Consider the following 23,173-nt stretch of genomic DNA (forward strand, 5'->3'; position numbering starts at 1 on the left):
AATACCATCTTAATTATCAGGTTTCATCTTTCACCCCTACAATAGGCAACTAATTCAACAATTTAATAAACAGATGCGGCTTTAAAGAACATTTTTACTGTACAGCGTTGAGAACTCAAGGTTTAACAAATACATTGTCACATACAAGTTGTTAACTGCTACATGAGGTCCAATTCTGCAAATAACAAAAAAAAACAAGAACGGACTGTAGAAAAAAAACTTTACAGATTAAGATAAAAAATAAAAATCACCTTTACATTAAGAAACATGCTTCTCAATTGTGCATCTTTATATATACAATACTTGTTAAAATCTCACTCTACACTCTTGTGACCTGCATCAACAGGCACGTTGGTTCAGTCTTTACAATATAAAACATAATTATTTTGTAACAAAATAAATAAAACACCACATAACTGGATGAAAAAAGATTAAATTTAGCTGTCAGCTTTTCCTGTAACCTTTGCAGAAATGAAGACTACAACTAAACTGTACACATTAAAAACAAATTTGCCCCTCCAAACTAAGTCGTGCAACTCAGTAAGACAGCACCAAGTAGGATAACCAGCAAGACTATCCAAACAGCCTAGTCCAAACCAAAAGAGGGGAAATAAGATAGGCACAAAGCAATTGCTTACAAACTGTGCACTGACCAACACCACCTTGGTACAGCGTTACTGCTCTGCATTCAAGTACTGGATGTGGGGAAAAAAAATAATTAAAATGGTTAGAGCCCAAGCTCTTCTACTTATTCAGTTGGATTAAAGTTGTTCTTTCCCCGAAAATAGTTCTCAACCAAACCAGTAAACTCAGTGAAAGCTAAGTGGCCTCTCGACAGTGGCCAAGTCCAATCCTCTCGAACCATCTTAAAAGATGCAAAGAACTATAACTTAAGTCTCTAAAACACCTCCACCGAAGATCATCACAGTTTCAGGGTGACAGCTCAGAGACCAGCTTAAAGTGTTTTCAAAATGGAAAAATACCTTTCAAAACAAAATAAAACTGCGTACAGCGACTCGACAGGCGAGTTCAAAACAGCGTGCCCCTCATATTGGATTCTCCACATGATTTTAAGCAAGGAGCACTCTAGGTTTAGAGGCTGCAGTCACTTTTGACCCGGCCTAGTTGCCTCCACTGGAGAGGAGGAACCAAGCAACAGCCTCAAGCACCCCTTAGTACCCTCCCACCCACCCAGTCCCAACTTGGCCCCAAATACAGCACACATTTGAGACAGACAGATTATGAGATCTAGCTGATGTGTTACAGAGTGGATAATCTTCTACCGGGTCCGTCCTCGTGATGCAGCGCTTGTAGTTTTTTCCTTTTTTTTGTAAAATTAAAATCACATCAAACCATGTACACTGTAGTCAGTAACGACGGGCACGTGGGGACAGGATACCTCCCAGCAGTCTGGTTCATACTTCTTCCGACCCTGCAGATTAGTTCGAACCAATCCAAAACCAAATTTCCTCAACAAGAAACCAAAGAATCTGCCAACTCTAACCAGAGTCAGAATCACTAGTGTCTGATGAACTTGATCCGCTTGAAGTGCTACTAGTGTCAGATCCCGACGAACTGCTGCTGCTGGCACTGAGGCGTGAAGGACCCGCTGGCTGAATCGGATCTGGCTTCTGAGTCGCTGCAAAGAGAAAGCCTCAATTAAAGCAACATTTCCTCACTCAATCGTAGTTGAAACAAAGCAACTAAAATACACAACTCTTCACCGCGAATCTGGAGGGGGTTCTTGCAGGTGTAATTTACAAAATGGAATTAACTGAAGTTAATGGAATGAGAGGTTGATGTTTGGCACAAACTCAATGGAAGGAAAGGCACGTTTCCATGCTGCACAAGAGGAATAGATCAGGAACACACAGATCCTCTTGCCCAGAGTAGGGGAATCAAGAACCAGACATAGGTGAAGGGGGAAAAGATTTGACAGGAACCAGAGTGGTAACTTTTTCCAGAGTGGTGGGTTTATGGAACAAGCCGCCAGAGGAAATAGTCGAGGAAGGCACTATCGTAATGATTGAGAAACATTTAGGCAGATACATGGATAGGACAGATTTAGAGAGATACTAGACCAAGGGAACCTGTTGGGGTCACCCCTCCCCTCCCGCCCCCATCGGCCGGGCAGGGAGTGCCCTCATGGCCGTGTGCCAGCCAGTGGGGAGAGGGGAAAAAGCTCGGCTGCAATCTGCGGCGCGGAACGGTGGCGACGACATGGACCCGTTGCTGGGCGTGGAGTCTCTCCCGGGGCCGTGGGTGGGAGAGAGTGGACAGGGTGAAGGCACTGACCTCGGCCCCATTTCTCCTGCTGCGGGGAGGGCGGCCATCTTGTTGGACCCTCTGCGCCGCACTGCAGCGTGGGAGGAAGGTCAGGCACGGGGCACACCGGGACGGACGCCAGTCCTCCGGGGGACGACGACTGGATTTATTATAGTTTATAAGACAAATTGTTTCTAAAAAGTAACAAAAGTGGGTTTATGCACACCACAGGGGAATGGCGAGTAGGGTGGGTCTAAAATTGTGGCGCTATCGTGTACAGTTTTGGCTGTGTAGAGGGCATGGTACACACGAATAAACACAAACAAACCGAGTTTCAGTAGTATATATAGATGGGGCAAACGCAGGCAGGTGGCACTAGTAGAGATAGAACATGTTGGCCAGTGTAGGCAAGTTGGGCCAAAAGGCCTGTTTCCACTCTCTATGGCGTTAAAAGTGCCACGTAATGGCTTTCCGCAACACCCAGCCCCCCAACAGCAAACTCAACTTCGGGCAGTCAACTTTGCTTGCGAGTTTCAGGGAAGGAACTGCTAAAAAAATATTTCAAGGTCACGCTCGGATTAATTTCATTGGATTTACATCAAACAGTCCATCCACTGCAGACTGGTTGCCACCCACGTCGCAAGTAAATCCCAACATCACATTATTGTAGATTACCCATCAAGAATAATAGGATAAATAGAAAAAGGGACATTCATAGAGTTCTGGGTTTACTGACATACCTTTCTTCGGTGGTTTTTTACTGGGATTCAGCTGGCCACTCACATCCTGCAAGCGTTTTTCCAACTCTTTCTTCTTCTCCATAGCAAGTTCCTCCTTGGTCTTCCCTGCTTGTTTTTTGGCTGAAATATCAATTAATGCAACTGTTGAATGCAACGACCAGATATAGACTTACTCAATTCACAGAACACAAGACAGCTTGCAAGAAAAACACACACTGCACTTAACGGTGGTGACAAACCACATCCTCTGACTTTGCAGTCCTACATAACTATGGGCAACGAGTTCCATAATTCTGACATTGGGAAGTTAATAAGTGAGAAAATACATGACTGATTTGGGGGGGGGGGGGGGGGAAGAGGGGGAAGGGATAACATTACAGGTAGCAGCATTCTCATTCACACAGGTTGACCAGTTTTGTCCCAGACCATTTGTCTGGCAAGAATTTGGCGAGGAAGTCTTGCAGTTGCGCCTGCAGATGGTGTGTACTGTAGCCCCATGCTGCAGGGATTCATTGTATATGCAAGTGGGGAGATTAGCCATATCAGGTGGTTGCTTTGTCCTGGGTGGCGTTGTGAACAAGGCTATTGAAGCTGTGCACTACCAAGAGAGTCAATCACAATCATGACATTCCACGTGGGCACTGGGAATTCAGTCTCTGACCTTCAGCCAGATGAAAAAATGGCCAACTGGTTAACAGAAAGAGCTCTCTCACAAGCTTCAGCTTAGGAGATGTACGAGCTGAAGAACAAACAGCTTAGCAACCCTGCTTGTCAATCCAGCTCAAAGTTGTGCTAAAATGTACCAGACAAGAATCCTCTCACCCCAACCCTTTAAATAGCTTGTTCCTCATTTTGTGTCACTCTCAAGTCATCTGAGACACATTGAGCAAGAAAGAAGAATTCATGCTAACAGTCCATCTGACTCAGTAACCTTTCCATTCCCTGGTTAGATCAGGCAATCGCTCAGATGCTCCCTCAGAGACTCAACACAAAATCGAATACTAATACCAAACAGGCAAACCACTCATATGGCCACATAGTTAATGGAAATTCACCTTTATGGAAGTCATAGGTCGCCAGCCAAAAAGTTGAGGTGCTGAATAAAACTTGCTCATGACAATCGTGAGAAAGTATTTAACTTTAAAAACTCCTTTCTTGAGTCAGGTGCAGATGTGGCTTCTAATGGGGAAGCTCTGGTACGCATTTTTTTAAAATAGGAATTCAAACCTCACCTGCTACCCAGAACTTAGGGATCACCTGGATTTCTTGTATTGTAATCAGGTAAGGAAGACCAGGCATGACCTGCACCTAATTTTACATACTTGTAATGTTCAATGACACTGACCACACAACGATAAGTACACAAGTACTGGCTGAGGAATACCAGAGATGCACATTTTAAACTTACAGTAAGGTTTCCGAGGTTTCTTCCGTAAACAGGACATTACATAGCGTTCCAGCTCCCGAAGGGTGGATGGTTTAAGAGTTTCAAAGTCTATCTCAATCTCATCAGGGTTGGAGTCTCGTAGCGAGGGCTCCCTGGACTGAATGATGTGCACCACACGGCCAAGCTTATCACCTGGCAGTTTGTTAATGTCCAAGCTCAACTGCCTCTTCTCATCGTATGTCATGGGCCTGCAGTTGTCCTCCTCTTCAGAGTCATAACCAGGAGGGGGAGGGGGAGGCGGCGGTGGAGGCTGCTTCGCCTTTTTGGATTGCCTATAAAGAAACAAAATTAAAAATGTACACAAAGTCTGTACCGGGTAAATGCGTACAATTCATGATTCTCACTGCCTCCCAGAGAATTCAGGGCAATTCTGGAGCTGGCACCAATGCATACCAGTGAGCCCAAGAGACCAAAGCCCAATCACCAAACAATGTTATCGCTTAGAGATACACCGCGGAAATAGCCTCATCAGTCTACCCAGCTCCGCCGACCAGCGATCCCCGTACACCAGCACAATCCTACACACTAGGGACAATTTACAATCTTTACCCAAGCCAATTAACCTACAAACCTGTATGTCTGTGGGAGAAAACTGGAGCACCTGAGGAAAACCCAGTCACGGGGAGATCATACAAACTCCACACAGACAGTCCCTATAATCAGGAGCGGACTCTGGTGTTGTAAGGCAGCAACTCTACCGCTGCGCCACTTCAGTTTAGGTTTTGAAATATACAAAGACGGTATCTTCTAGCAAATGTGTACCATGTAACACATTTCTGTGGGTCAAGTAATCCAACATTAACATTATGTTTGTAAGATTTGAGATATGCAAGCTATCCAATTTGCAACACAATCTAGAGCAGTATTAATAATACTGGCCAGCTCACACTCACTTATTGTTACCACCCGAACTGCTGCCTCCAGATGCTTTTTTTGATTGCTTTTTCAGTGCTGCTTTTGACTTGGATGGTTTAAGTATCTTGTCCTCTTCATCTTTCACTTTGTGCCTCTCCTTCTTTTTCTTTCTGTCCCTCTTTTCTTTCTTGTCTCGCCTTTTCTTTGGTTTTGACATGGGAGCCTGAGAGAGGGCTGCCAACTGCTCATGAACAGCCCTTAGCTGCAAGAAGAAACATCATTCCATGAGTCAACCCTAAAACAGAACTCCATCCCACTGGAATCAAATGACTTGGACGCGCTTAGAACGAGGAATTATGCAACGTATGTTATGATTATTAGACATGGCAACAATCACCAATAGGAAACAGAAACTGGATGTTACATTTATTAAGAAGCTGAAAATTGAGCCAGAGACAGAAATGGGGCAATGTTTGCAAAATATTATTCAAATTAATCTTATTATTTTGCAAGGTTGGGCATGTGGGATAAAGCAAATGAGTGTGCACGTTTTCAGTTTCAACTGCTTTTTTATAGCAAGAGGTTAGACCCACTATATTATTAGTAAGAAGTCTGATAGCTATCAAAACATAGCATGGCTTTCCAAGGTAATTGTGCATGGACGAAGAATTTTATTTTAACACCCAGTTGCAAGACAAACCCTCCCAAATTAATCTACAGTACTAGATGGTACCTGATCCTGAAGCTCAGCCAAACGATTAGCTCTCTCTTCCTCTGAATCATCTGAGGTCTCAGTGTCCGATGAGCTCCCACTACTGCTGTTGCTGGATGAATCAGATGAGGATTTAGACGCAGCGTGAGGGAGAGTCGTTGGTGCAGGCGGAGATGCAAATTCCAAAGGCTCATCTGGCATCTTGGCAAAACGGAATTCAAAGACATCCTGAAACAATCAAAGAGTCCTTTTAAAAAACAAATGACAAAACTGGAGTGTAACACCAATTAGAGATGCTAGGAACTGCAGATGCTAGAATGCTAAAACACCAAGTGCTGGAGTAACAGACAGGGAGCATCTGAGGACATGGATAGATGTTTTGAGTGGGGACCCTTCTTCAGACTCGGGGAAAGCTGGAAGTGCAGTGGATGAAACAAAGCCTGACAAGTTATAGGTGACTTAGGGATGAGGCGATTTGATTGGCAGATGGGTGCACAGAGATGACAAAACAGCGTCAGATAAGGAGCGAAAGGTAAAGCCAGAGGGAGGGGAAAGGGGGCTGGGTAGTGGGAGAAATGGGCCTACATGGGGATGGGGAAAATTAAAGAACCTGAGGTGGTGTAACCAACAATGAGACAGCATTTGGTCTATAAATGATAGCTCTAAAGATGATTTACGCATGAAGCCAGTGAGGTTAAAGTGCTGCAGGTAGCTAGCCCAAGAAAAAGAAAGGCGAGGGAGCAGATCCATGGGTAAAATGGGAAACTTTCAATACATCTTTGAAGTGACGCAAGCCAACAGCAAAACCAATTGAGGTCGCCCCAGAGACAAGCTGGCTAACAAACTGGACGAGCATGCAGAGGGAGGAAATATCAAGGTCATGAAAAATCTGAAAGTCTGTCTAATGGCGTCATAGAATACTTCAAACCCCAATCTAGATGGTAAAGGCTGGGTAAAACCTGGATGCATAATTCCAGATGAATTCACCAAATGCAATAAACTAATGGATTTGGATATTGAATAATTTAAATGTCACATCGCCAGTGCTGAACATGTTACTTGCAACAGTCCAGCTGAGCATTTCCAGCAATTTTCATTTTGGCCTTCAAACATCTGTTATATTTTGCCTCTGTGCTGAAGTGTGTTAATTTTGTTTCACAAAACTTTGGCTTTCTCCCCCCCCCGCCCCCCCAACATAAATGCAGGCAATCTGTGTATTCAGTGGCACCACACCAAAGGTGAAGGTACCTGCAACTTCCTGGCCATGGCAACGACATCATGATCAGGTGGGTTATACTTGTAACAATTCGAGAACATTAATCTCACATCAGCTGCAAATTCCTGTGCATCCTGGTATTCACGTTCATCCATCTTCCTCTAAGAGGAAAGATATAAAACACATTTAACAAGCTGCACCACAGCAAGAAAGTGCAGCTTTATCTGCCAACAGTGCATTAAATTAAAACTGATTGAACTATTCATCTGCATTTAGACCCAAGAATTGTATCAGAACCTCAATATAATTAACACGTAGTTTCTGCACTGCAATTTCAAGGCAGGATAAAAGTGGCACCAATTTCCTCCTTGCACTCCCCATCGAACATGTCATCGAAAGTTAAATTTGCTATATTTAATACATCTACATTAATAATGGAATGTCAGAATTAATGTATTGTCTATTAAAACCCACAATAATAAGGAGTTTATAGTGCCTGGGTATAGCTTATCAGCACATAGCCAATTTCAGGTGATGATTGGGAACTTTAGGTCATCTTGCGCAGAAAGCCACATTTTAACAGCTCTAGAGTATAACATGGCAAAGTGTGCAGTCATAGACTTTGGTAGTAGGAATAAAGGCATAGACTGTTTTCTAAATGGGTAGAGAATTTAGAAAGTGGAGTGGCAAAGGTACTTGGAAGTGCTGATGCAGGATTCCCAAAAGGTTAATTTACAATTTGAATCAGTAGTAAGGAAGGCAAATGCAACGTTAGTATTTTTTCAAGAGGACTAGAATATAAATACAGGGATATAATGCTGAGGCTTTATAAGGCACTTGTCAAACCTCATTTGGAATACTCTGAACAGGTTTGGGCCCCATATCCAAGATGTGCATTGATGTTCAGAGGTTTAGGAGAAGTACTCGATGGGCCAAATGGGTTAATTCTACCCCGATGACATATGAACGTAGACTAAATCCACAATTAACAGTTTGGCAATTTTCCAATGCAGAGAATGGGGAAAAAGCACTAAAACAAAGAAAAACACGCTTAATTATGCGTTGATGTAGAGACCGCCGAGAACCGGGTTGTCAGTCCTTCAATGCAACGTAAAAACAGCACAAAAATAAGGGGAAAGATATTAGAGGAGAGTGCAGGAGTAAAGAAGTCCTTCTGCAGTTGTATAGGGCCTTGGTGAGACCACATCTGGAGTATTGTGTGCAGTTTTGGTCTCCTAATTTGAGGAAGGACGTCCTTGCTAATGGTTCTTGGTCCTCCAAAATATTCCAAATGGAATTTTAAATGGAGGTGGAGGCAGTGCAGCGTAGGTTCACTAGGTTAATCCCTGGGATGGAGGGACTGTCATACGAGGAATGATTGGAAAGACTCGGCTTGTATTCACTGGAGTTTAGAAGGATGAGAGGGGATCTTATAGAGACGTATAAAATCATAAAAGGACTAGACAAGCTAGGAAAAATGTTCCCAATGTTGGGGGAGTCCAGAACCAGGTGACACAGTCTAAGAATAATGGGCAGGCCATTTAAAACTGAGGTGAGAAGAAACTTTTTCACCCAGAGAGTTGTGAATTTGTGGAATTCTCTGCCACAGAGTGCAGGAGGCCAAAGAATGGATGAATTTCAGAGAGAGTAAGATAGAGCTTGAGGGCCTAGTGGAATCAAGGGATATGGGGAGTAGGCAGGCACAGGTTACTGATTGTGGATGATCAGCCAGGATCACAATGAATGGGCCAAATGTCCTCCTCCCGTACCTCGTTTCTATGTGAGAATCAAAGTTTTAAGGAATCCCTGGACTGACCCATGGTGCTGATTTCACAATGCCAAACAGCAGCCACTTGTTTTATATGCCCAGTGGGTGTCTGTTAATTGCACACTTTAATTATTCCTATCTAAAACTTCAATGTTTTCTGCAGATTTATTTCATTAAATAAAAAATCACAGAAAATTTCAAAAGGAAATCAGAAGAATGTATGCAACTCCTAATAATGCTACCTGATCTCAATATTAATGGATCATGGACCAGGGACTCTTCTAGTCCTGCAATTGGTGTTAGCGGTTCATTCAGTTGAGAAATGATGAGTTGTCCGAAGCCAGAAAGAGGTTCTGCAGAAGTACTTGAAATGCTTCCGTATTTTTGCACAGGTAACTCATTTATAAAACTGTTGAACAAATTAATGTTCATATACCTTATCCAAACAAGAGTACGTAGCTAACAGCACAACACAGCATTCCCCTCTCTATTATTTACACTGTTGCGTGCTGTGGAGAGATTCAGTTGTACGGTACAGTGAAACCTGCATTTAGCAGTCACCCTTGAGACTGAAGTAAAAATTGTTTAATCCTGAAGTTCACTCGCTTCAGATTACTAGTTACTCTTTCTCAAATTAACAGCAAACGTTGCCCCACTGGCAGAGTTGCTCAGCGTGGGTGCTAGACAATTAATTCAGTGAGAAAGGCCATTGGCTGAGAAACAGCACCATGAAGACAGGAACCAGTTTAATGTACAGGTTTCACTGTATTCGAGTATAGTACAGTATAGCGATAAGAGAATGCGTTGCTTGGATGTCACATACTTTGATTGTACTCAGGTCCATGGGATGCTTGATTAAGTCATGGTAGTCATGAAGCCCAAGAGCTTTGGCATCCACGGGTTTATAAAAGGGCCAGGCGTATGCGGCATGTTTTTTTGACAGCAGCTCTTTCAAGATGCCATTGCAGTACTTTAGCTGTTCACTCAGTTTGCCTTTCTTTGAACTCTGGTGCTGCTGGGAATCTGGCAAATCCTTCTTTGGTGGTTTGATTGGTCTGCCACTCTCTCGCCGAAGTGGGATCTTTGCAGCCTTGGTTTCAGCTACTGATGGAGATGACTCGCCACTTGTGGTGACAACTGAAGTGGTTGGAGTTGTTGTATCTGCTTTCCTCTTCACTCCTTTCTTCTGTAAATAAAACAGATCTGTGATTCATTGTTACTGCATTACCTCCCACAATCAACATGCAGCTAAATTGCTCAAGTCACAGAAAGGTGGGCACTAAGAATGAAGTAGCAAGCTGTCTCGCCACTCACGGAGATTTTCAAAGTCCTTGCCAGGCATGGGCTGACAAAATCCATAAATCAGATACAAATTTACAAGGGATCCACTTACACACTTACAAACCTGCAGCCAAGTCTAGCTCAAACAGAAGATAAAGCTAACCATTTAAAGATTGCAATATATTTCTTTAATGGGTTAATTTGCCATTTATAAAGGATTTGGAAAATACAGAGACTGGCAATTAAAAGCAAGTTTATGAGATCAAGCACCTTTTCCTGCAAATCACAATAACATTCATTTGGTTTCAAATCCCCACATCAGGACAACTAATTTTTTTTGGAATAAACTTAATGAGACACCATGAACCATAATCAAGCTTGGTCCCAATACTTTTTTGGGAAACCGGTTAAGTTTTCAAATTATGACTGACTGCTGACCTTCTAACACCCATCTTTTTTAAAAGCTGGTAGATCTGTGCGTAACTGTGGCACAGCAGTAGAATTGCTGCCGTACAGTGCCAGAGACCCGACTTCAATCTTAGCCAAGGGTGTTGTACCGAAGATCTTGGGAGAAAACTCACAGGTCACGGGGAGAACCTTGCGACCTGCTTGGTTTTTTTCCAAGATCTTCTGTTTCTTCCCACACTCCAAAGACATACAGCTTTGTAGGTTAATTGGCTTGGTATATATAAATTGTCCCTTGTGTGTGCGTGTAGGATAGTGCTAATGTGCGGGGATAGCTGGTCGGTGCGGACTCGGTGAGCCGAAGGGCCTGTTTCCGCACCTTATCGCCAAACTAAACTAAATCAGATTTTTCCCTGCTCGCCAAATATTTTGAGCTCTCAACATAGTGCTGCTTACCTTAGTGACAGGCTGCACAGGGGGAGATACTGCTAATGCAGACTGGGGGGGCGAATGTGAAGACTTGTGTACGATCGGTGTAGAGATGACTGAAGTCTGAGACACTTCAAGGATCGGTGTGGGGACTTCTGGCGTTGGAGGAGAGTAGGCTGTCGGTTGAGACACTGAAGATATCATTGGGACCTGAGATACGGTCACCCCTCCTGGTACAGAAGGCACCCCTGTGGAAAAGAAGCCATTAGTACTGAAATAACTCCCTGCAACAATAGCGACTATTGATTGGGCTTGTTTCAAAGTAATTTCACCAGCTCCACATAAAATAAATTACTTTGAACCTTGCCTCTACACTTAAATGGGCAATTATCCATTTTCAGAATTTAAAGCATGATCATGTTCCCAGAATCATCCAGTAACCAGCGTCACTTAGTGACAAAACATCATCAAGGAGCCAGCACAAGACAAAAACTCTAGGATCAGTTGACACGCATGTGTTCATCATAAAATGGTACAGTGCAACAGATTCCCATCCCACTTTCACTCCAAGTAGGATTTCTATACTGGATTAAATGCAAAACCTGGGCATGAAACTGGTTAGCAAAACTGTACTGAACGTTTGAAATACATGGGTTTTTAAATGCAGGCAGCAAAGAATGAATTATTGTGATGCTGGCTTACCCACAAAAGAAACTAGAAAAATGCACATACCTATTTTAGATCTCCACTCAGCATAGTATTCCACCCACAAACATTACCAATCTATAAACCCAAACAGAAATTCTAGACTGTTAAAAACTTAGTGACCTCTAAATAGACTAAACTGAAAATATGGTCAAGAGAAGAATGTGCAAAGTGCATGCTGGTTAAATTTATAGTTCTGGACACCACACTGAAAGATGTGGTAGTAATAGAGAGTGGGGAAGAGATTCACCAGGACATTGTAACTGCTGCACTCGATACTAGGCAAAGAGATGGGTTTATGCTCACTGGAATGTGGGGGACGTTATAGTAGTTTATAAAACTATAAGGAGCACATAAAAGATGGATTTTCCCCTGCTCAAAGCGTTTAGAACTAGAGGGCATAGGCTCAAGGTGAGAATAGAGAAAAAATTCAAATGAGATAAGGGGTAAGTTTATTTTTTTAAAAGGTTGATGGTTAAATGGAATGAAATACCAGAGGCTGGGGTAACTGCATATAAAGCGACAACATTTGAAAGGTATGTTGAGGTAACTGAGAAAAATAGGGAAATTGACTGAGGAAGGTAGTGGGAAATAAGTATTGAGGTCACCTTTGAATTAGTTCGTGTTCTCTCAATGAATTTCATACAATGAAATAATGGGTAGAAAATGATTTAAGACACTAGTGGGAAATATAGAGAGCTCCCCTAGAGGCAGCTGCAGAATGGAGGGCTCTACAGATACATGGATTAAACCTGCAGGCATCAAAGGCCACATGGTTTCAATCGGGAAATAAAAAATTTACTTAGACCAGTATCGTATGAAACAACGTGATTACAAACAAGTCAGATTTCATTAACTAGAAAATGCATGAACAAGTATTGATCCCAACAAATAGCCATGGAACATCACGGATTATAAATCAACGGGCAGCACCAGTCCTGACTATTGGCAAAAGTATAAAAAGATAAAAGTAATAATGATATGAAACTTGCAAGGAAATTACATTTAGCACAAAAAGTTTATGTATTGGGAAAGTTAAAATAAATCCCTGAGAATAGAACCGATGATGCAAATAAAAACAAGGTTTTGTGAATATTTAAAAGGTAAAGCTTCCAGTAAAGGAGTAATTCAGGCAGCATCCCTGGAGAATACGGATAGGTAACTGTTTTGGTTCAGAACTTTCAGACGGACTGTGGGTGGTGGTGGGCAGGAAGGATAAGAATGCTGGATGAGAGGTTGGTGCAAGTCAAAGCCCAGTAAGTGATAGGTGAGTACAGGTGGGCAAGGACTCCAGCTATAAATCTTGTTAAAGAACAAATACTCAGCAGATGGAATGAGAAGCCAAACGTTTTGTTGATTTCAAACAAAGTATTATTTTAAGTAGTACAGATGAAATGGTTCACAGCAAAGAGAATTATTATACAAATTGATAAAACTTTGCCAAATGAAATTGAGCCTAAATGAAATTCACCCACATTGGAATAAGAAAGGAGAGAACATCAGTCTCTACATTGCGAGATGCTGGATTCAACAGAGGTCCAAAAGAGACCCAGTGGGTCAATGTACAGATTAAAATGTTACAGGACCAGAAAATAATCAAATAAGCCAATAGGCTGGCCTTACAGGACTGGAACACAAGCAGGTAGAAGCTACACAAATCCCTGGCTACACCACACCTGGAGTACTGCGAGTAGTTCTGGGCACCACGCCTTAAGATGGACATATTGGCCTTGAAGGGAAGTGCAAAAGATTTATCAGAATGACACACTAACTCAAATGGTTAAAGTACAAAGGAAAATTACACAAATCAGGAAAACATTCTATGATTCAGATGTTTAAGGGGAAAGCTGACTAATAAAATGACCTGATGTGCAGATAAAAACAAAAAATGCAGGAAACATTCAGATCAGTCAGCATCTATGAAGAGAGAAATTGTTAACATTGAAGATGGTCACCTGGTTTAAGCACATAATCAAAAAAATACCGCCCATCCCAATCCCTTACCCCCTGTTTTGCGGCCTTTTGAATGTTTTGCTTTTGGTGCTGGCGCTAGCTCCACCTCCTCCTGGGGCATCTGTGCCACCTTCTGCAGAAATAGCTTCTCCAGAGTCTGAGCCATCAGCACAATATCATCCGTAGGCTGTGAACAATTGGTAACAGAAGTTACACCTTCCGGGAACTCTCTTTATTAACAAACATCACACCATAATTGGAATGCAACCAAACTAAATTTAATATATTCATCTCAAATTAATAACAGGAGCAGCATTAAAGATCTTCAGTGAATAGGTGTATTTACCTTGTTGTAAATGTAACAGTTAGTAAACATTGTGTTGAAGTCTTGCATGCACTCACTGGCACTCCAGTAGTAATTATTCTCTAAACGCTTCTTGATAGTACCCATGTCCATTGGTTGTTTGATTATTTTGTGGTAATCCTGAAACAGAATGATAAAACTTTTAGATGAAGCTTAGCAAACATTGCATATTATCAAGCACCAACCAGCGTTTTCAATTTGCCACTGTGTACATACACTCTTGCCAACATTAGTATTTTCTAGGAAAGCTCCCTATACTGGACTGTATGCAAGTAATTTCACTATGCGTTTACACATACGACAATAAAAACACCATTGAACCATTAAATAAAGAATTAGTTGAGACAGATTCATTCTGGATGAGATTAGCAGGATTTCCTGTCTCCAAAACACATCAGCAAACCTGGTGGGATTTTATGATAATCCAGAAACTTTATAATCGCCCCTACTATGGGCATGTCTCCATGACCCCAAGCAGTCATTGCAATGCACTTACCAAGTGCAGTATAGAACATACTGCTCAAGTGAGTGTGGAGATTACAACAGCACTTATATTTCCCCATATTCTAACCATGCTCATCTGCCCAAACCATTGATAAACATCAAATCTCAACAGTTGTATAGAATTTAAACTAATATGTCTGCCCACATTAGCAACATTCAAATTTCCTCCAATCTACTTGAAAAAGAAGCCACATTTAAAACTGAAATTGCCTGCTAATTTGAACATAATAAACACACTTTGCAGAGAGGCATTTATTTCCTGTCAAGAGCACACTGTATGCAGATTTGCAAGCAGAAATAAATAAACTCAGAATTGCAGGACCTCAGTATTTCCTAATAGAAATGTACAAGCAGTATTCAGAGATCATTCAGGTTTAAACACAGCCTTAACATTTAAAAAATGGTGGAAAACCAGGAGAAAATCTGATGCAAAGTTTGTATTACCAGAGTTAATTTCAAAGGAATCCCAATGCATCAAACCGCTTTTACATATGAGAGCCACAACAAAACAATGTGGCTCCATTTAACTAAACATTGTATTTTGTTGGCAGGAAGTGTTTTCAGAAGAGACAGCATGACCACACTCCCAAAATGCTCCACGAACAAACATCACTAACAACGCGTCACCTGATGAGCTTTGGGATCAGTTGATACATCACGTGATCATGGAACAGTGCAGCTTCCCAACCCAATGGCAAGAAATGTACTTCATGGAAAATAAACCTTTTTCATGTTGTATTTGCAAAATATACCCCCACATTATTTGAGGAAGACAATCAACCCCCAAAACCACTTTATTCTCCATGTAGTTAATTAGAACAGAACTTGTTTTATAAATCTGGCTGATTATAAATACAACATTTAGAGCACATTCTACAATACTCAAGTATGGGATTCGAGGGACTTTATGTCTACCAGACAAACAAAAAGAGCAGGGAAGTGGCTCAGAAGAAATCCCCAACCATCTACTCGTCTGAACCCAAAACATCACCATTTCCTTCTCCTCAGAGATGCTGCCTGTCCCGCTGAGTTACTCCAGCAATGTGTCCATCTTCGGTTTAAATCAGCATCTGCAGTTCCTTCCTATGCATATCATACCTCCTATTGGCATTCACCCACTTCGCTCCAGTTCAGCCCCATCACAGCAACAAAGGTGGCTCAGATGTATTAGGAAAGTCAAAATTCATATGAAGATTTGAGTTTGGGGAGCAGTCATGCCATTTAAAAAGGATTAATATGTTATAACTGCAAGACCAAATGCTGTAAGACATGATTAGTCTGCTCAGCCCTTTTTCAACATACATGGCCTTCAAGTGAGAGTTGTTATGGGAAAAGCTGGTATGGATTTGAGCCAGATAGCCTCCTCAGGACATATATTTTCTAATGCCCTTTCTACGATTCGAACGATTCAGCAGTGATCTCAAGTCTTGATGTTGCAATGAACAAGATGGAGTACAAAACAAAATCGAGCCCATGTCAACATAGCCATTACATATAGCAAGCTGGCTACCCACAACAACTTTGTACACTTTGTGTGTCCCCTGACACTTATAGTAGCATATATACAGCATTTCTTGATGCACTGCATAAGAATTTATGGTACATTACAAACAGACACGTAACTTGCATAGACTTCTCACTCACCGGGAGACCGAGTTTCATTGCATCCACAGGCTGGTAGAACGGCCATGCAAACTGATGCTTCCAAAGGGCTTTCATGAGCACTTTCTGCATGTACTGCACCTGGTTTGTCATTCGGCTGGGTTTCTTAGGGTTTGATACCTCAGGTGGAGGACTAACAACAAAATTGTTCTGAGAATGAACAGATGTAGACATGGCCACTGTAGGACTTTCAAAATCTTCATACAGCATAGATGGTTTGCGGATGCGCTTCCCAGACCCTGGATCGCCAGACAGGCCAGTTATCCCATTACCGGCATCCCCCGGCAACCTTTGGTCAAAACACAAGAGAAGGCACTCAATATTTGCTACATTCGATACTAAGCACTAAAATCTTTATAAAAAACTTCACAATTATATTTACACAACACATGGGTTCAACAGTACATTTAATCCACTGAGCATCGTGTTCACATGGTTTCTTAGAGACTATTCCTGTTCACTACGCTTAAGTGGCAAATTTAATTTGCATATTGCAGAACGATGCAGAAATATTCGAGACCCATAATCGTAAAGAATTCCAACGAATGCCCTCCCATCACAATTAACTGCTTTATCCTGATAGAGATCACCACTCCAAACTTGCTCTTTGCATCATGTAATTTACAAAAATAATAAAATAAAACAAAAAATACCAACCACTAGGAAACCAGGCTAACAGTTGCTTGTTTGCTGAGGATCCCCTACAGAGGCAACTACTTAAAGGCCTGGCTGTAGATCGTCTTCTCTGTCGTCAATACTTTTCAGTCCTGATAATTCTAAGTTCATCATGGGAAATTTTGCTATAAGAAACAAAACAAAGCAAAATATATATAGAAGTTCAAGTGCTTTTAAAAAAAAACAGCATTTCATTTGTGACTTACACCCAGAAACAATCTATTTCCAAAACTACAATAAACTTTCTAAACATTGGCCAAAGGGCTGCTTTATGTACTATCATGAAGTCAACACAGGCAATGACCAAGCCAGCAATCGGATTTGGGGGGGAAATAGATAAGATGCTACTCAAGATGCAAATCATAAAATCAAAAACTGTCCACAAGGAATCTAAATTAGTATCACGTGATCATTATTTGATCCCAGACAGAAAGCATACAACTATATTCCAGCACGACCATGACCCAAAACATCTCATATCCATGTTCTCCAGAGATGCTGCCAGACCTGCTGAGTTTTACAGCACTGTGTCTTTTTCAAATTAGCTCTGTACAATTTCTCACCTCTCCTACACTGTAGATTTCTACCGTACATGAAGATCGTTGTCTCATTGTATTCAATAAACCGAACTCTTACAATTTGATAAATTCTATGTCTATAAGGTCAATGCCAAATATCTCAAGTATATACACAATTAGGTTTAAAACTGCTTAAGGACATGTGTAAATTATCATGTAAAATTGGTATTAAATTGTCCAAAACTACAACAACAAAAAACATTGACAAGCACCTTTGTATTAATATGCCAGTACAATTCAGCTACAGTAAAAGGGTCATTTAAAAAATAAAAATCTGAACTCCAGTCTCAATTAATGCACCTTGTATGAACAGTACAACAGTATTTAAGTGCAGTGGCAAGCGACGGAAGTAACAGCACAATCACGTTTCCAATTTATCCAATCACTAGCGGCCAATAATATCAGCAACTAACCAACCGTACCAGCACTCGAGGATCAGGACAGGAGCAACACATCCAGATCAGAAAACAATTGTTTGCAGTTAGCAGAGAACAGTTAGAGTCCAATGAATGCAGTGGTCGCTGAGCATCCTGAAAATATAGAAACACCAATAGGAACACTTCAACACTGAAAAACCAGGAAACAGCAAAAGCATCGCTCATTTGCAGACAGTTACAAGATTTTTTTTTAAAATACACCCACATGCAGGAACAAGGTTTGCCAAATCAACAGGATAATCTGACCATCTTCTACACTTCATGTCCGTGGGTCAAATTAATTCCGTTGATTGTAACATACAGCAACAATGATCATATTCTCCGGCAAGGAAGGAACATGTGGAGCAACCAACTAACTCCCACAGACTTAGTACAGTACAAAACTTCTTCCAACAGCCACTTAAGCAAAGAAGCTATTTTTCACCAAAACCAACGTCTCAGTAGTCCGTGCCACAGACTATGCAACTCCTATTCCCACAAAATGCTATAATCCCCACTATCTTTTAAAATACAGGAACAAATTTACTGAACTAGGCTTGCGAACACACAGCAGTAAAATGGGAATTTAAAAAAAAATCAAATACACCGGCAGCATGAAACTCTAATCTCAGGCCAAAATCATACTGGACGGTCATGGAAATTTTAAATTCAGGAAAAATAATATACAGGTTAAGGTGGTGTGGAATCCCTAATGTTAAGGATAGGTTTGCATCAGCTCTTTTGGGGATGAACAAAGATGAAAGCCTGTGAAAACTATTTACTCTAAAAAAAATAGCATATCGACATTAGGTTTGACCCAGTTTAAAAAGCAGTTCCACGAATATGGACTTTAAGATAAAAACATCCCCACATTCAAGACATATATGCAGTCCAGACTTGAGAGGTATCCACAGCAGGACATTTGATGTGTCAGCACACGCCCACTATACTACAATGACACTAGACATTTCCACATGGCTACTTGTCCTGGAGCCCCTCCCTCTTCCCTTCAATAAAAACATCTAGTTTGATTTCATGGGGAAAAAAGAAAACTGATCTGCTTTATAACTACACTGTACACAAGACTGCATCAGCCAAGACAAATAATTTGAGTATCAATTTAAACAGTACTAAATTTGAAAGAAATCCAAAGAAAAACAAGGCATGACATGACAGTTTGATCATTTTTAATTTAACAAATTAATAACCAGTACAGTGCAAATAGTTGAACAGTGATACAGCACCCCACTAGATTGCCTTTCGTTGATCCCATCACTGTAATTTGTGTACACGAACCCATGTGTTGCTAGAATAAATCTACAAAGCTGAGTATCAAGATTAATATTAAACAAATGTACATACTGGACTAGCAGAATGGAGACAACATTAAATGTTCATTTAATTAATTTGAATTGCCCCGACTTCGGCTATTTTCATGTCAGCTTTCAAACTGGAAAACACTCAAACGCGGGACAGAACTTCCATGGCTGAGAACTTCTGTAACACAATATATTCCAAGAATTGTATAAGGAAAATGACCGAAAGAACAGGCAGTCATTTTTGTAAATAAAATATGCAGAATACAAATATTCATAACTCAAAGCCCCAACGTTTGGAAATGTGGTTATAAAACCGGATAAAACTACACATGCAGAACGGAAAAATGCTTTTGGACAGGCTGTTCCTTTCAGATAAATCGAAATAATGTTCGAAATGAAGCCTACAAATTTATTGATTATGGCATCGGCCCTGGCTCAGTCATCGCACTCCCCTGCATCCCAGCCCGGATATGTGCTGTATGTATACTGTTTGTGAATGGCAGAAAATGGCGGCCCCGGCTGCTGGGCCTGCTTCAGCTCTCTGGGTACTCTCTCCGCGTCTGGGGGTTTTCTGCCCGTCTGCCCTTGCAATTCTCTTCAATACTCCTTCCGTTACACGGCCGAGGGTCTGCACTGCTCTGCCGTACCTGTCGAGCCCCGGATGAGTGGCCGTTTCCATCAGATGCCGCCTGATTGCGCGTCCACTCGCTTCTCTCCACGTCTCTCCCCTCTCCCGGTTTCGGCAAAAAGCAAATGGCGCCGCAACGCTCTACGCCGCCTTTTTATAGCCGGCGCTGGCCGGCGGCCGCTGCTGATTGGCCGAGCTCGGCGGCCGGCCCGCCCGCCCGGCCCACGCCGCGCGCCGCCATTGGCCGCCAAATGTCACGTGAGCGCGGGGCCCAAGGCGCAGCCGGCTGCCATTGGAAAGCGTGGCCGAGTCACGCGGCCGACCCGCTGGCGGGGGCGAAGGGGGACGAAAGGACAAGTCGGCCATTACATAACAAGGCAGCGGAAAAACCACGCAGGGCTCTCCTGGCGGTGACTGCAAAAGCATAGGAAAGCCGGGGAGAGACTGTAATGCGGGAGAGGATTACAGTCCCGCCACCGTCCCACTCAAATACACAAGCGAGATCCACCTGGGAAGGGAATGGACGACATGATGGCGGCCATCACATACCGCGCGGGGGGGGGGGCGGGTAGTTTGTCCCGCTGCAGGGAAGGCAAATAGAGGGCAGAGGGGTGATGGTAAATAGGCGGGGGTGAAAGATAAAAGCCAGGAGAGGATGATCAGGGGTATGAAACACTCTTCCCACGCTCAATAGGGCAAGCAACCCGAGGTTTTCCGCCGGGCTCCCAGCGAGCCGCGGGGGCGGATCGCCCGCCATCTTGGACACCAACCATTACACAGCAAAATAAAAGAGGGGAGACGAAAGTCATCAACCCGCCCACTCTCACCCCCCGGGGAGGTGAAAATAGAAGCAGTTGGGAACCGGGCAGCTGAGCAATGGTACCCCCTTTTCTCTCACTCTCTCTCTTTCCCCCCCCCCCCCCTCCACACTTTTAAAACAAAACAAGCAGAAGGGCGACCGCCATGTCACAAAAGGCGGGGGTAGAAAGGGATCGTCTCCTAGCTTTGTCTCCCCCCCCCCCCCCCCATTAAAACCAGACGACCAGCCACCCCTCTGTACAAACAACACCGTTTTAACGACGGCCCGGTCGTCCCTTCACTTTGATGCCTCGCCAAAAGAGAAAATGTTTTAAAATTAGATTTAAATATCCTGAAGAGATTTTTTTTGTCCCAACCCCAGTAGTATGTATATATATATATATATTTAAATAAAAGAGGTTTTTAGGACGGGGTCTGCCTGCGCCGGAGGACGGTTAACCGGCGATTAATTTTGAATTTAGTTTGAAATCCAGCTCGAGCTTCCATTTCCTAACGGCCGCCGCAGCCGCCAACTCGACGGCTGATTGGCTGCCGCCGGTCACATGACCCCCGCAGCCTCCCCATGCCGACAATTTCGCCCTGAAATCAAACCATCTCCTCACCTTCGGCGCCGCGGAGACGCTGCCTGTGCCGCGGCCGCCTTCTCTCCCGTCCCCTGCGTCGCGCCCGGCTCCGGCAGCTCGATTTTAACCGCCTTTTTTCCTCCATTTTCCACAAAATGTTAACAAAGAAAATCTCCGGCTACGTCAGCGCTCGCCCCGCAGGCGCCCGCCCATTGGCCGCCGCGCATCACGTGACGCGCGCCCGTCGTTTAAACACTTTTTCTTCGCCCCCGTCGACTTTTTTCCGGCTTTCCTCCCTCGAAATGCAACAGTGACATCGCGATGCATCGACTCCCGTGAGTATCTGGTCTGCAGCAGCGGCGTTTACACGTTCTTTAACCCTCTCGGGTGTCTCGACTGTGATGGCGGCTTCGGGTTAATGTCGGCGTGGTCCCGCTCGGCGCCGCACTGCGCATGTGCAGAGAGAGGAGGAAGGGAGCGGGCAGGGCTGTGCGCACGCGCACTTGCACCCTTCCCCTTGTCCTCATGGACTTGGTCTCACACCTTTGTTTCTATGTTTAGCATGGTTTCGGGCCATGCACGCAACCTTTATGCAGCAAAGTTAAGAGCTAGGCACAAATCAAGTTCAGTGTGAAGCTGAGCCCAATTTGCAAACGCTGTGCACAGGCAGAAAATGGCTCATTCAGTACCCGCAGTGCCAAAAACATTGCATTAAAAATGTCTGACAAAACTGTTCAGCAAAGATAGGACTGAAAAAGCTACATTTTCTATCAAAGAGCACATAAACTAAAAATGATATGCTGAATGTTCAGTCTGATGCATGATTAATTAAGTGTAAAGTATGTAACGTTTTTTAAAATCCACAATCACCTGGAATATGCAACCTTAACATTTAATATCTGCTGAATGAATCAATAACAGCGAGCTTAGGATGTACATGGTTTGAAAGCTCCATTTCTCCTTTCCAAAAGTCATTCAGTGACTGCTCAACTGCTGCTGAAAACATATTGAGTGACCATGTTAGGAACTAATATAGTATAAGAAAATAACTGCAGATGCTGGTACAAATCGAAGGTATTTATTCACAAAATGCTGGAGTAACTCAGCAGGTCAGGCAGCATCTCGGGAGAGAAGGAATGGGTGACGTTTCGGGTCGAGACCCTTCTTCAGACTCAGGAACTAAAGTCACTGGGAGAATCACGATCCAGTGCTAATTTTTAAATGTAAAAACAATTAAGATTACATGTGGATGGAGAGCAATGGACATAGTTGCTGGTGAATCTTCCTCCTCATTAGTTACATGAATAAAAACACGGAGCACTCAAATTTTTTCATTTACAAGATACAGTGTGAAAATAGGCCCTTCGGCCCACCGAGTCCGCACTGACCAGCGATCCCAGCTCACTAACACTAAACTACACACTAGGGAAAATTTGTAATTTACAGAAGCGAATTAACTTACAAACCCACACTTATTTGGAATGTTGGAGGAAACCGGAGCAGCCTGAGAAAACCCACATGGTCAATGGGTAATGTTTCGGGTTGAGATCTTCAGACTCAACCCGAAACATCACCCATTAAATCTCTCCAGAGAAGCTGCCTTAACTCGCTGAGTTATTTTGGTATATGCATTGTGCGTCTATCTTCAGGGTACTTAAATTGTTGGACTCCAATGAGAGTTAGACCCACAAATTCAAAACGGAGGGAGGCCATTTCACCCATCATGTCTACACTGGCAAAAAATAGCACAGAGTGCTGGAGTAACTCAGCAGCTCAGGCAGCATCCGTGGCGTGGAGTGCAAGGAAAGGTGACGTCTCCAGTGATGCTGCCCGACCAGCTGAGTTACTCCACGCTTTGTTTTTTTTTGT

The 23,173-nt window shown here is 42.8% G+C and overlaps 1 protein-coding gene, 1 long non-coding RNA gene and 1 other non-coding gene across 12 annotated transcripts in view; 1 reads left to right on the forward strand and 2 right to left on the reverse strand.

Moving 5' to 3' along the window:
* Positions 1–1,200: 1,200 nt before the first annotated feature.
* LOC144603212 (bromodomain-containing protein 2-like) lies at positions 1,201–21,735 on the reverse strand. Of its 9 annotated transcripts, none has more exons than XM_078416404.1 (14): positions 21,344–21,735; positions 17,982–18,089; positions 16,964–17,106; positions 16,289–16,595; positions 14,123–14,260; positions 13,828–13,963; positions 11,146–11,366; positions 9,827–10,189; positions 7,268–7,396; positions 6,041–6,247; positions 5,346–5,569; positions 4,414–4,724; positions 3,006–3,125; positions 1,201–1,639 (listed from the first exon to the last, which is right to left on the reverse strand). In XM_078416404.1, exons 4-14 carry the CDS (start codon positions 16,514–16,516, stop codon positions 1,500–1,502), a joined length of 2,217 nt encoding a protein of 738 aa, XP_078272530.1. In that variant the 5' UTR covers positions 16,517–16,595; positions 16,964–17,106; positions 17,982–18,089; positions 21,344–21,735; the 3' UTR covers positions 1,201–1,499. The 9 variants fall into 9 exon arrangements, with proteins under 9 accessions (XP_078272530.1, XP_078272531.1, XP_078272533.1 ...); XM_078416405.1 differs by lacking the exon at positions 21,344–21,735 and adding an exon at positions 19,942–20,317; XM_078416407.1 differs by lacking the exons at positions 17,982–18,089; positions 21,344–21,735 and adding exons at positions 19,338–19,472; positions 19,942–20,317.
* LOC144603296 (small nucleolar RNA SNORD10) lies at positions 11,511–11,650 on the reverse strand. The gene has a single exon (XR_013548597.1). It is a non-coding gene; the product is annotated as a small nucleolar RNA SNORD10 (small nucleolar RNA).
* LOC144603217 (uncharacterized) overlaps positions 21,465–23,173 on the forward strand; it is a 38,763-nt gene continuing 37,054 nt past the window's right edge. For both annotated transcript variants that reach the window (XR_013548564.1, XR_013548563.1), the window contains exon 1: positions 21,465–21,639. This is a non-coding gene — a long non-coding RNA (uncharacterized LOC144603217). The remainder of the gene's footprint in view (positions 21,640–23,173) is intronic.

The sequence above is a fragment of the Rhinoraja longicauda genome, chromosome 19 (assembly GCF_053455715.1).
Source record: "Rhinoraja longicauda isolate Sanriku21f chromosome 19, sRhiLon1.1, whole genome shotgun sequence".
Lineage (NCBI taxonomy): Eukaryota > Metazoa > Chordata > Chondrichthyes > Rajiformes > Arhynchobatidae > Rhinoraja > Rhinoraja longicauda.